Here is a 15048-nt window from a genome sequence, read left to right on the forward strand (position 1 = left end):
GTATGCATTTTCATTTAAAAAATATAAAAGAACTATCAGGTTTGAGAGGCTCAAGGTGGCTGCGTTTTTCCAAAGAGAAGGAGTGTTTCCCATAAGATATGGGAACTCACAATTTTGCCACAAATGGAAAAAGCATAAGACCTATTTTTAGCATGAAAAACAACTTGCACAAATGGGATTGACATCTTTTAAATTATTGTGCAAGCATATTGTAATACCCCGTATTTTATATAATTAATTAAACGGATATTATTGAATTAAACGGATATTATTAAATGGATATTATTATATATTAATTATTATACATTTTATATTACTGATTAAGTCGGGTAAATTGTCGAGTCGATAATTATGATAAGTTATTTTAATTAACTCGCGTTGTATTGATATAAGTTAATTGTGACGGGTTTATAAGAATTCGAATTGTGAGCTAATCTGTTGAGCTGGCCCATTAGCTGTTCAGCCCAATTAAACCCTAAAGCCCATTTAGCCCTAATTACCCTAAACTAAACCTAATTAACCTAATAATACCCTACCCTCTACCCGCCTCCCTCCTACCTATTTTCTTCAGATCCAATCTCGGTATGCACACAAAACGAGAGAGAGAGAAGGAGCGTGAGTGTCGACGGCACAGCAGGGAGAAGCTAGGGACTATTGTCGACGGTCGTGGGTGGCCGTGGTGGCTGTGGTGGTGGCTGCAAGGTAAGCACTCCACACCCTTTTCTGTTTTCATTATTATGTCGGGGTTTTTGGTGGTTGTTTCGTATCTGATAAGGGCGTTTATGGTGGTTGTTGACGGGGTAGGGGAAATGGGTAGCAGGTGACGAGTGTAGTGGTGGTTGTTAGGGTGGTTATAGGTGGTGGATATGGCGGCAGAGGGTGTTGTCGACATGGGTAGCTGAAACGGGTTTGTGTATGGTTTCAGACGAGTTTTAGACGACTAGGTTTGGGGTGGCACCACCGTGGACTCGGGGGAGGTCGAAGTGGTGGTGCCACGGTGTCTGGAATCGTGGGTTGACGGAGTACAACACGGTGGTGGTTTGGGCAGGGGATAGGCAATAGGTGCGGTGGTTGTGAGTCGAGGAAATGGGATGTTCGGTGTTGCGTGGTGGTGAACCAGGTGTTTTGGCGGCCGTGGTTCACCTCGCCGGCGGGAGTCGACCCTACTGGCGGTGGTCTCTGGTGGCTGGGATGAAGTGGGTGTTGGGGCTGGTGGTTGACACGGCCTTGTGGTGGCCGGTGGTGGTGCGTGGGTGAGAGTGAAGGGGTGGTGTTAGTGACGGGTTATTTTAGTGATTGAATCGGGTTTTTGTCATTTCTTAATCTTTAGAATCCGTTAAGTTATCACATGCTTAATTAATTAATTTAATTACCGAGTTAAGTAAATGATTAAAGACGGGTTTTGAGTCGGGATGGTTTGAGTTGTTCTATGTTGGATTCGGGTTTTCTTAAATCGTATAATTCGTTTAAATAATCGTGTTGGTTTAAGTTCCGAGTTAATTAAAATAAAATAATAATTAATCATAATTAATTACTTTGAGTCGGGTTTATTAAAAGAGAAAAGTTACTATTTCGGGAAGTTTCTATTTTGGGAAATTCTATATTTAGTAGTTAGTAATAATAAATATTATAATTGTTTTAGGTGACGGAATCGTGAAGGATCGATAATCAAATTCATTGCTTTATTTCGGATCGCTTAATCGCTTAATTGGATTTCTTTGGCACTTTGAGGTAGGGAAATACAATTGTCTTATTATCGTCGTTGTTGAGTTGTGTTGACTTGATTCCTGGTTGTTGACTCACGTTATGATTTATATACGGGAAGTGATTGACTGAATTTATCGTATTGAGTATGAGATCACAACATCGGGTAACTGGCATGACTTTGTGATTTATCAGTTCAGTGATTTATATACATATTGCATTGCATTATTTACTGTTGAGCATTTCATATGCATTGGAGTTGGAGGAGGATGTGGTGGTGACGATGTCGGGATACGATGTGGTGTTGTGATAAGGCCCGGGCGGGTTCGCGGGACTTGCCCTGGTGTCCTCAACGCGAGTGCGGATCGGCTACGGTCGATATATATAGTCTACCGGGGATCGGTATGGCTGGGTTGTCCGGGGTATGAGATATGAGATATGAGTTGAGATGGAGTTGGAGGTGGTGGAGGAGCATGCATATCATATTTATTGTTTCATTGTTTTCCCTACTCAACCTCGTGGTTGACCCTGTGTATTCGTGAACACCTGTGATGAACCATAATGGGAGCAGATTTGTGGTACTAAAGATTAGTGACTTGGGAGCTATGGGATGCGTGAGGACTTGGCCAATCTACCTAGAAGTCTAGACCACATAGAAGATTTTATCACTTAATTTATTTTCCGCTGCGGGTTGTATTTATCTTATATTAAGTATTAGTTGGATAATTTGTAATAAACACGTAATCGTTAAGTTTTAATTTAAAGTACTTTGGTATTGTTGTACTTTGTTATTCACTACCTCGGGAAACCGAGATGGTAACAGTCCGGTTTATTAGGGAATGTCTTGCTAAAGGCTCCTTCATAAACCGGGGTGTTACACATATTCTTTTTGTTCTTTTTGTTCTTCAGTTTTGAAATAATGTTCCTCTTGAACATAGAAAAGCTTTTTAAAGAATTTCAAACACTTGTGAATTTTCCCGAAAATTCTCCATTCGTTAGTACCAGAAACCATGGTGCAACAGTCAAAGGAACTGTTGCACGGTTTTGCCGTAACTTATGCATAAAAAGAATATGTTGAACTACCTCGTTTACAACATTTGTTCTAGACTATGGGCATGCTTGATTTGTCCTTCATCTTGATTATCTTTAAACTTCTTTGATCTATCATTGGATGCTTCAATTTGCTAAACATTAAACTAAGAGGCAAACAATTAAATCATAATGAAACTTGGCATCATCAACCAAGCGTGTTCTAACAAATTCCCCCTTTGATGATGACAAGTTTTAAATATGTGTGAAGTTCCCCCTAAGCCCATGGCGAGTCGGTCTTTGAACCAAATAACAAGAACATTAATTTAAACATGATCAAGGTGAATGGGGATCAACATGCTTGGCCGAAGTAGAACATCTAATCATCATAGCTAAGACAAATTCACGGTGAACGTTAGCCGAAGAGTTGTTAGTTAACACATAAACACATAATTTAACTACTTCCCCCTCTTGACATCATCAAGAGAAGGACAGAAACATGTTCAAGTAGTACATAATTAAACCAAAGACAAATGTTCAAAACAAGAGAAAAGAAACAGCCCATAATTTGCATAAGAATTAAGAACAAAGAGCCAAAAGGATTGGAGGGCAAGGGTAGGTACGGATGCCTCATTCATCATCGGACACATGACCACCAAGAGCTTGCACACGCTCAATGAGATCTTCATTTAGGGTTTTGAGCTCAGCAACATCTTCCTTAAGAGTCTCATTGTCCACAACCAATTTGGACACCATGTTCATAAGCTTGTCCAACTTACCAAGTACAGCACCCATTTCAACAGTTGAGCCAACTGTTGCACCAGTTTTACCTCTACCCGAGTACTTGCGAGTCAACTTCCCATTGTTAATAGCCAAAGTCATTTGAGAAAGCAAACCCATTGTCATGTCATCACTGAGTTTTTCAATACCGAGGCTACCTTTCATGACAATCTTCCGTTTCGTGAAGATGATGGACAACCACATACCGTATGGAATCACGGTTTTCTTGTCAAATTTCCCCTTTTGGAGGTCGGGGGAAATCTCATGGATACGGTGAAAGATAAGTTGGGGAAGGTTGATGGGATGGCGTTTGATAATGTGGTGAATAAGGAGCATCTCAAGGAGAGAGCATCATCCCCTACTGTTATTGCTTGGTAAAATGGCTCGGTGAACAAGGTTAAAGGTGAAACGGTGGGGGGCTTGAAGTTCATAGGCATATATGTTGGTGGTGCCATTTTCATTGTCGGGTCGAAGGGTTCTCATAACCTCACTAGCCATAGTTTCATCAATATCACCCCAAGTGGTCTTAGGAAAGGTAGTAAGACCCATGACTTCAACCTCAAGGTAAGAGGCAAGTTGGTCAATGGTCAAGACAAGGGGTTTTTGGTTTATAAATGCCGAGAGAGTTCCTGATGCAACATCAACCTTGACTGTTGCATAGAACTGAATTAACTCCGACATGTAAACCAGAGAGTATTTGTCGAGGAGATTAAACCAGCCCTGACCAAAAATAGCAGCTTTGAAGAATGCAAAAGCCGGGGAAGAATCATACCATGTTTTCTTGTATCGTCTCCCACTGTGAAAGCAACATGTAAGCATGCCGTGACATAGCTTGAGGGTGTCATCCGGAAGGTCTAGCGAGTTGAGATGAGCAAGGACCTCGTTCTTGAATGCCTCATCGTGAGTGGTGACCATCAACTCAGTGCAAGTATTGAGAGGGATTTTATCCTCAATAACATCATCATATTCCATTGGAAGGACCACCTCCTTCTTCCGTGGGTACCTCGGCTTTTTAGCCGCCCTTGGCTTTGATTCCTTCTTTCGTTTGATACCCGCCTTATATTTTGCCTTTGATTTGGTGGGAGTTTCAATGATAGTATCATCATCATCATCACCAAACAGTTCGGTGATTTTGATTTGGGATTTTGATTTGGGGTTTTCGGGGAAAAGAGGGTCAAATTCATCAGCTACCGTGTCTTCATTGGTGGGTTCATTGGTATTTTCAATGTTGGGAATGACCTCTTCCTCATGAAGGACTTCTTTTTCTGAATTATGATTTGGGGAATCAATTTTTTCAGCATCTTTCTCACTCACTGTTCCCTTTTCTTTTTCGAGTTCACTCTCTTTCTTTTTTTTCCTCATCTTTTTCACTCATTTTTTCTTCCTCATCATCATTCTTTTCAATTTCATTTTTCTCTTCAACATCTTTCTCATTCTCTTTTTCTGATTCTTTTTCTTTTTCCTCCTCAACAACATCATCAACAACCTCATTTTCCTTTTCTTCTTCAATAACAGTAGCAACAATCACATCATCATCAATTTCTTTGTCTTTGTGGATGTTGCTTGCTATTTGTTTGAGCGTGGGCTCGTCTTCCTCGGAATCAACATCAACATTTGAGTCCAACATCAAGGAGATTGGTGGACTTCGTTTTAATCCACCACAGCCTCCTCTACCACGACCTCTTCCTTTGACAGCCATGGATTTCTTTCGTGCAACATTTGGCTTGACTGTTGGCGGCTTGGTAGGAGACGGGGTGGGTTTGTCGGATTTTTCAACACTTGCAGCGGATTTGGTGACCATTTGTTGCTGGGCAATATATTTGGGGTTGAATGTATTTCTAAGGTTTTGAATTTCTCTTTTAGTTGCCTTTTTGGGAGCCATTGTGAGGGTGATGGTTTTGACGGTTTAGGGAGATGAAAGAGGTTGAGGAATTTTTGAATTTTGAAGGGAGTTTGTGGGTAAATGGGAAAGTGGGGTTATTACATGGGGGATTTATTTTATGGAAGGTTGGTTGGTTAAAGAGGGAGTGGTTGATAGGTGAGGTGAAGTATAAATGTGGGAAATGATGATTGTATAGGGGACGGCTAGGGTAGGATTGATAAGACATAAAGTAAGTGCAAGGCTCAATGCAAATAATTCAAGTGCAAAATGTGGAGTTCCAATGCAATTTTTTCGGCACACTTACATATGACAAATTAGTCATTTTTAAACTTGAGAACATATATACATCTTTTCGTCTCTAGTCAATCATACGGGAAAGATAATTTTAATTTGTGTTACATGTCGCCTAACAAACCAATTTCCAACCGAAGTTTTACGAATTGTTCCCTTTCTAACGGTTTTGTAAAAATGTCCGCAATTTGATTTTCCGTTCTACAAAAGGTTAGACATATATTTCCTTTTTCGACTTGATCACGTAAAAAGTGATGCCTTATGTCAATGTGTTTCGTCCTAGAATGTTGTATTGGATTTTTCGAGATGTTAATGGCACTTGTGTTATCACAAAATATGGGAGTAGTTTCGAAAATAAGACCGTAATCACGCAATTGTTGTCGTACCCAAAGAATTTGAGCACAACAAAGAGCGACACTTACATACTCACTTTCGGCCGTGGATAGAGCAACGGTATTTTGTTTCTTGGATGCCCATGAGATAAGGCACGGTCCTAAGAAAGTGGCAATACCCGAGGTGCTTTTTCTATCCAACGAGCTCCCGGCATAGTCCGCATCCGAAAATCCTACAAGATCAATGTCATAATGAGTTGGGTACCAAAGGTATAAACCTTGCATTCCAATCAAATACCTAAAAATCCGTTTGACGGTTTTGAAATGTGATTCTTTAGGATTTGATTGGAAACGAGCGCATACGCACACACTAAATTGTATGTCAGGTCGACTAGCGGTTAAATAAAGCAATGAACCGATCATACCTCGATATACCCTTTCACTAACACTCTTACCATTTTCATCTTTGTCAAGATTAAGCTTGGCAATCATAGGTGTAGGCATAGGATTCGAGCTAGTTATCCCAAACTTACTTATCATTTCCTTTAAGTACTTTTATTGGTGGATCATGGTTCCTTTTTCATCTTGCTTAATTTGAAGACCAAGGAAGAATCCAAGTTCTCCCATCATGCTCATTTCAAACTCAGAAGTCATAAGATCCGAAAAGTACTTGTAAAGAATGTTGTTAGTTGCACCGAAAATAATGTCATCGACATATACTTGCACAAGCAACAGTTCCTCTGACTGTGACTTGATAAACAATGTCTTATCAACCGAACCACGTATAAAACCATTTTCTAATAGGAATTTGGAAAGCCTATCATACCAGGCTCGGGAAGCTTGTTTTAAACCATAAAGTGCTTTGTCAAGTTTAAATACGTGATTAGGGAACTCATTGTTTATAAAGCCCGGAGGTTGTTCGACAAAAACTTCTTCTTCAAGATAGCCATTTAAGAAAGCGGTTTTAACATCCATTTGAAAAAGTTTTATGCCAACATGATATGCAAAAGCTATGAGCATTCGTATGAGCCTAGCTACTGGTGCAAAGGTTTCATCGTAATCAATCCCTTCTTGTTGATTAAACCCTTGTACCACTAGTCTAGCTTTATTCCTTACGATTTCTCCAACATCATCGAGCTTATTGCAATAGACCCATCTCGTACCAATTACAGTACGTTGAGATGGTCTAGGAACCAGATGCCATACCTTGTTTCTCTCAAATTGCTCAAATTCTTCTTGCATAGCCGTGACCCAATATTCATCGGATAGTGCCCTTCATTTATTCCGATTTGTAATTCATACCGCTTATATGCCACTAATTTCATCTATTCGGAATGTATAAAATTATTTCATAGTATTTGTTCTACTACGGAATTTGTAGGATATTTGTATTGACGGAATTCTGAAGAAATATACTCCTTTCCACACTAACGGGTCCCACCATAACATGAATTTCAAAAAAAAAAAAGGCTGAATTAATGAGGTGGCACGTCCTGGATTGAGTATTGTCTTCTGAATTAATAAAGATAAGATTAGGAAAAAAAATAAAGTTGATAAAAAATATTGTTAGAGGAAAGGCACTTATAAAATATTCAAACCGCTCCGGTCATATATTTACCTTTTCGGTTATTTGTCTACCTTTAATTTTGGCACAAAAACAAGGACAAAGAAGTGGAGCAATTATTTGATAGCAATTCCGGTGTTGTTTTTGACATACGGACTTTACTCTTTCACATACAATTTTTCATTAAGTTTCCATATTATACCTTTTCCCTAAATCTAGATTCAATAGGTTTTATACATACATTTTACCCTAAAATTGAATATAATTGTTCTTAAAACTTGAATAATGGATTATAATTCTAGTGATGTAATTATTTTGTTTAGCAATTATTAATAAGTTATTAACAACTATTTTGCTCAAAAATTAAGGTTTATAATTCTTTAAGTTCTTCAATTAGGTTGATGGTTAGCAAAAGGCATGGTGGTTTAGTTGTTGGACGGTGCTGGTCGGAGCGGGGACGATAATTGTCGTAGTAGGGGGAGGGTATGGTGGTTGGTGGTGGCCGGAGCGGGAGCGAGGGGGGGGGCGAGGGCGAGGAGAGAAGTAGCGAGTACAATAAAGGGAAGGGGATGATCGACTGGGATGGTGGTCGGCTAGGGACGGTGGTGTGTGTAGTCGACAGGTTGTCGGCTGGTGGTCAGATGGTGGTGGGGACAGGTGGTGTTGATGAACGTTGTATTGACTTTGTGTTTTTCCCAAAAATTATAATTACTTTGTTTTTTTTTATGTTTTATTTATTTTTTTTGTATTTATTGATTAGTTTTAGTTTTATTATTAATTAACTAAATTAATTAATTTTAGTTGTATTGCTTTTTTTTTCTAAAAATAAGGGATGAAAAAAATGACAAGGGTGGGACTTGGGAGATGGATGAAGGGAGAAAAAAAATCGATCAATTGGATGTGAGATGAAAAAATGACAAGGTTAATATTGTAAATGACGTATGTGATAGAGTAAAATCCGTATGTGAAAAAACAATACCCAACAAATTAACCAAATTAAGGGTGCAGGATCAAGTAACCCACCAAAACTATTCATAAAATAGAGATAAATAATTGACTGAAACACCTTATAATGAAATAAAGTAACAATTAACCGACACGGAGGGAGTATTACATATTTCAGAGACAAATACGATATAATTGTTCATACATTATATAAAATGCAGTAAAAACTAACAAAAATAAAATAAAACTACATAGTAGGAGTAATAATTAGTCCTTATTTCTTATATGTGAAGTCTCTTAATACAACTATCATAAAACCGACTCATATTTGGTGTTACGCACATAACTCTCTATTACTTGACCATAACCCATTTTAGTTATTACGTGCAGTTGGTGGATCTAGGGACTAGCGGGGGAGCTTGCCTTCGACTATCCATTGGGGGTCAGAATTTTCAAAGTTCCCCTTATACACAATTTCTCATTTGTGATGGCACATATCCGTCACTCTTGAGTGACGGATACCATTTTACCTCACAAAGTACCCACTTTTTCTCTCTCTGCAACACTATTCATGTGGTCCTCTTTCTCCACTAACCCATTTTATTACCATTTTAACTCACAAAATATCCGCCACAAATGGTAACCCGTCACAAGGGAGACCAATTGCCCCTTATAATATTACCCGTTTGTCTTTACTAAGATTTTTTGCCCTGCTAAAATCAATTCCAGACTTCCCCACTAACTACGTGCTCTTTAAACCGAAACGACATAAAAGTCACACAGTATGACCTAATTGTCTTACCCCTTTGACAAGTTCACCTAGCACTAAAGAAACCAAAATGTACGCCTACATAAGCAATTAAGCATACATGTACTATATATAGTCCACATGGAACAACCAAGTATGTCGTCAAAGCCAAGTACCAACTAATATAAACAGGAAAACCTTGCTAATTAATTTGGTTGTGTAAGAAAATACCATGTCAACCTCAATGATGTCTCTAACACAAATCTTATTACTCCTCCTCTTAACCATCAACACCTCAACTCTAACCCATGGTGCTTTCTCAAGAAGCATTTCTAAAGAAGAGATGGGCATTAAACCACACAAAAACCTAACCCATCTCCACTTCTACTTCCACGACTATGTCGCCGGACCAAAACGGACCGCCTTACGCATAGCCCAGGCTTCAACAACGGATAAAGACCCGTCAGGGTTTGGTGCATTAGTCATGATCGACGATCCGTTAACCGAAGGTCCAAGTAACACGTCAAAGGTCATTGGGTATGCTCAAGGAATGTATGGTGTTGCTGACCAACAATATAGTGGATTACTAATGGTGTTGAATTATGTGTTTATTGAGGGACCATTTAAGGGAAGTACTTTAAGTGTGTTGGGAAGAAATTTGGTTATGCTTAAGGTGAGGGAAATGAGTATTGTTGGTGGTAGTGGGGTGTTTAGGTTTGCTACTGGTTATGCTCAAGCTAAGACTGTCACACTTATGGATCCTAGTGGTGCTAGTGTTATTGAGTATAATGTTTATGTTTCTCATTAATTAATCTGAATGTAATAGATGTCAGCTAGTATAGCTCATATTATACAGTTGAGGGATGATAGTCTTGTTTTAGATTTGAAACTCGTCAACATTAAAAACGTTTTCTTTAATTTTGATGTAATAATTTTTGGGATAAAGATGTTTAATGCTCCCAAATTCTAATTGGTTAGTAATGCTCTGTCAACGTGAATCACAAATATTTGCTTTGATTAAAGATATTGTGGTTGGTAAGTTAAGGAAAAAGGTTATTGATAGTCAAATGACACATCTATGAGATTTAGAGCATAAAAATGGTGGCTCTTCATTTTTCCCTCTAATTATTTTCTCGATCTTCTATTATACGAGTATTTATTAAGACTTTTTGAGTTTTACAATTCATCTATAAATAATATAAAACTACTTTTTATACCCGTGAAAATCACGGGTTCGTTTAAGATTAATTATTTAAGTTTATGTATAAACGTAACCTCATTAGTTTGTAACTTGTTGACGTCTTTCATGTATTGCATACACTAGTCTGCAAAAATATTGCATAAGAATTATATTTCATGAGTTTTGTGAGAAGCAAAACAACTTCATATTCAAGTTTACATAAATTAAGATATTATACGGGTAATTAGATACTCCATATACTTAGCAACGGGTAAGTCGAATCTGATTAGGTTTGGCCAGTTCGGGTGTGTCACATTTTTAGGTTAGTTCCCGTCAAGTGGGGTCACTTCGAGTTTCGGCTTTGTTTTGAGTTTGTTGGTCAGGTCATTTTCAAGTCAATGATTAATAGAGGGAAAAGTCATTTAAGATTACTAAATATTTATAGGTTAATTTTGATAACTAATTCTTTATTTTAACTTAAATAATATTAAGTATGTTTTCATATTAGTCATTTCAAGTTATTTTATGTCAATTAGAGTTATGTTTTATCGTGTTATTTTTTAGTTAGGTGGTTTCAGATCGGTTTATTTTAGGTCGGGTCAATTATGGGTCAACAAAGCTCATACCATGTTTGGGTCGGTTCAGGTTTTAGGTCACATACATGTGTTGTAGTTCGGTCAATTACGTGTATAAGGATAGATTTTTCGAGTCGGGTCAATTAGCTCGAGTTTACTTTGCCATGTCTTATTATATGTGGTAACATACAATGTACATAGCTTTAAACTACTTAATTAAATATTGATAATTTTGATACAAAATTAACTGGGCTAGTTAAATATCTGATACCCACATAGTTCATTTCATTGTTGGCCAGTATTTTCTTACATAGTATAATATGAATGTATGTATTTGCATAAAAAAATCTAATGACATAACTTTAAAACCATCGTTAAATAAATTTGAGAATTATGATCAAAATTCATGTTAACTAACATAATGTATTTAATATGTAAAACACGTTTTCATTTGCATACTCGTAACTTACAAAAACGATAAACTGAATTTCCTAAAATTTTAACAGTATTACCAATCGATCCTATTAACTAATTTTCTTTAATTATGGATTCTAATTTGATTGTAGAACATATAATTTATCCATTTATTAGAAATTATTGATCAAAATTAATGTTTCTCTTTTCCCCTTTCTAGTATTCTTTTCGTTTTATTTAGGGTTAGAGGTAGTGGCCGTGTTATAGCCAGGCATAAAAGAGTCTTGTTCGGAAGGACGCGAATGGTGGTGAGCAGTGGGCGAAAGGGGTTTTGTGTTAAGCAAGTCGCTGAGACGCGCAAGTCATGGCCTGGTGGTGGGGCTTGGAGGGGGTTGATAGGTTGGTGGTGGAGTAAAGTATTTTTTATTATTTTTAAATCTCTATATAATGTGCGATTTGTTTGATTCTCTCTATTTTTCAGTTTGTCTTATCTCTCTCACTACAATACATTTTTTTATGTACCTTTTTTTTGTTGCATTTGTCAATATTTTCACTTATCGTAACACTTCATTTTGTTGGCTTTAATTTTTTTCCCTCATAGCAATGCATTTTATATGAATTGTTGGATAACGTGACTTTAAAATATTTTACATAAGACGTTGTATATTATGCACTTGCATTATGATATACTCCCTCCGCCTTAACAAATTCTATGCATTTGCTTTTGGACACTATTTACAACTCAAAAAAATCTTTCATATTCTCGACCATTTATAAGAGAAAATTTTAATTTTTACTTGTCATAAAATTTATCCAAATATTAAATCCCCAAAAATTTTAAATTACCATTTACTTTGATATTTAATTAGTTTAAAAATATATACAAATTTATTTTGTGTTCTAACATTTATCCAAATATTAAATCCCGAAATTTTAAATTATCATTTACTTTAATGTTTAATTAGCTTAAAAAATATATACAATTTTATTTTGCGTTCTAATTTTGTATTTAATGCATCACATTTATTCAACGTTTTTCTTTTTTTCCTTTTTAAATAATAATTATGATGACATGGCTTGTTAAAATGTCATTAGAAGGGGGAATGGTGAAATCTGGTGCTTTGTCTAGCATTTTTATTATATTTATAGAAGACAAGACAAAGCATAAAATTTCTCTATCTCCCTTTTATGTGCATTTTATGAAACCACATCATCATCAATTCTTTGAAAAGGAAAAAAAAAGTTAAAGTTAAAGTTAAATAAATTTGGAGCATTAAATATAGTTAGTGCATAAAAAACATTAAATTTTGGCTTTGTATTCTTAAAGTAAATTAATCTACAATTTTATTTATACATACAATAATATTAAAAGGCATGTTTACCTTCAAAGAAAGAAAAGAAAAAGGCATGTTGAGTAAATAATTGAAAAGCATTTTGCATTTGTAGTCTATTGTGATGTCACCTCGCAATCATATAAATTATTAAAATAACTCTTCCACATAAATAAAAAATAACTAAAACTGCTTACAAAAAATCTCATTATATATTTTAAAGCATACAAATTAAAGAATATCAAAGGGTCGATCATCATCATTATTTTTAATTAATTGTGTATATTAAATATTTGATAAGTTTTAAAATTTTAAAAGTGAAGTATCTACAAATTTACATACAAGCCTCATAATTTATAGCTAAAACTAACATTTTCATTAAAATTTTTATAAAAGAACATTTTAGTCAAAATCAATTAAATTAATCATGCAATTTTTTAAGTTTATTTTCATATGATGAAATGTTGGTGGGAATTGGAAATATCGTTTATTTTTTCTTCTGTAAATATAAAACTTAACTCTCAAAAAATCATAACGCTTAAAATTTACAAATTCATATATTTATTTAAAGTATACAAACTTAAAAAGAAAATTAATTTACACATTCAATAAAGAAGACATTAGGCTACAAAATTCGAAACCACAAATGAACTAGAAAAGATAAAATCATGTTTGGAAGAATCATTTTCGTATGACAAACTATAAAATATGAGCCAAGAGCCTTAAGTGCAGTGGAGCGCAGAGTGCTTCAAAGCCTGAAATGCCAAGAATTGCGAGGTCTCGGGTTCGACTTCCTGTATGAAAGGGTTTGCGGTTACCTGTCATCCTACGGGATAGTTTACATGGCACACGTGGTTTGCAGGCTATTGCATGTACCCGGGGGGTTTAAACCCCCCGTCACCAAAAAAATAAAAACTATAAAATATGATATAAATAAGCGAATCGCATACTTATGAAATTCCGTGCATTTCCACGGATAAAAAAACTAGTTATATATATTTAAAAGTTTGTAAATAACCACCAATTTGTCCAACTTTACTAACAACTTCTTAATTTTTAAAGTAATTAGCAACTTTCAAGTACACCTATTTTACAGTTCATTGACATTATTTTGTTATTTATCGTCTCCTATACATTTTAATGACTTAAGCTTAATCGTAATGCCTAAACTACCCTTCATTTGAATTCAGTCATCTTAAATTTTTCTATACAAACCAAACCCCCAACCACTAAATTGATTGAAGTTGTCATTTGCAATCTATAAAATACTATTAAAAGCCTAGGCTAAAATGACTCATAAACGCCACGTAGACAAAGCCACGTAGGATTATGAAAAGCCAAGTAGGATAATGAAATGACACGTTTGATCAAGGAATGCCACGTGCGGTTAAAATTGCTTGAAGTTGAGCAAAAACCGATGATTATAGTGAATTAATTAATGATTAATGATAGAAGATAGAGAGATAAACTTTAACATAAATTTTCTCTCTATTCATCTTATTTTCAAAACGCTTCTTTGTCATGAATGCTCATAATTCATCCTTTACCATAAATGACTCTTCTCCTCAAAAACACCTATAAATATTAGATTTTCTGTAGAAATCTGCCATGAGGAAAAGCGTGTACAAACATTAAAATTCAACAAAGGTACCCTCGATTTCATTTGAGTCGTGCTAGCGTCTTTTTTTTTTTTTTTTTTTTTTTTTTTTGATAAAATAGCATCTTAATTTTTATTGGCTACTTGAATTGGTTTTAGTGAGATAATGGATATAATGTGCTTGATTTTATTTGAATCGTGTCTCCAAGTGTAGGGATCTCAAAAGGGTGAAGGATGATGAGGGAGAAGGTGTATCGTCGATTAGGTTTAGGGAGAAAAGAAAAAAGAAAACTGATTTGGGTTTACGACTCACGACTTCTATATTTACGCTGAACTCGCCATACTCGATCGAGTAGCCTACACAAGATCGAGTTCCCACTTCCTAAAGGTTACTATGATGCAAGGTCGCTTGTGTGAAAGGTTCCAAGGGTCTAACATGTGTCTAAAGTCAGTTAACATGCAGTCAACATGTCCCTAACAGGGCGGGTATATACTATAGGGGTTGAGTTCTGTGTCAATCATGGGTGCATCCGAGTAAATAATTTAATCTGAAAGTAACACGAACTCGAAATGGCTCGGCTCAACTCGATCTGACTCGATTTCTTGCAAATTTAAAATGGTCCTCCAGAACTGACCTGACTCGCTCCCTAATTGATTAACCCATTTGCCAAGTCTA

The 15048-nt window shown here is 36.0% G+C and overlaps 1 protein-coding gene across 1 annotated transcript; it reads left to right on the forward strand.

Moving 5' to 3' along the window:
- Positions 1–9442: 9442 nt before the first annotated feature.
- Positions 9443–10297, forward strand: LOC141602485 (dirigent protein 21-like). Its single transcript, XM_074422746.1, has one exon. The coding sequence runs from the start codon at positions 9508–9510 to the stop codon at positions 10081–10083; it is 576 nt and encodes a 191-aa protein (XP_074278847.1). The 5' UTR covers positions 9443–9507; the 3' UTR covers positions 10084–10297.
- Positions 10298–15048: the final 4751 nt, after the last annotated feature.

Source organism: Silene latifolia, chromosome 9 (genome assembly GCF_048544455.1).
Source record: "Silene latifolia isolate original U9 population chromosome 9, ASM4854445v1, whole genome shotgun sequence".
Lineage (NCBI taxonomy): Eukaryota > Viridiplantae > Streptophyta > Magnoliopsida > Caryophyllales > Caryophyllaceae > Silene > Silene latifolia.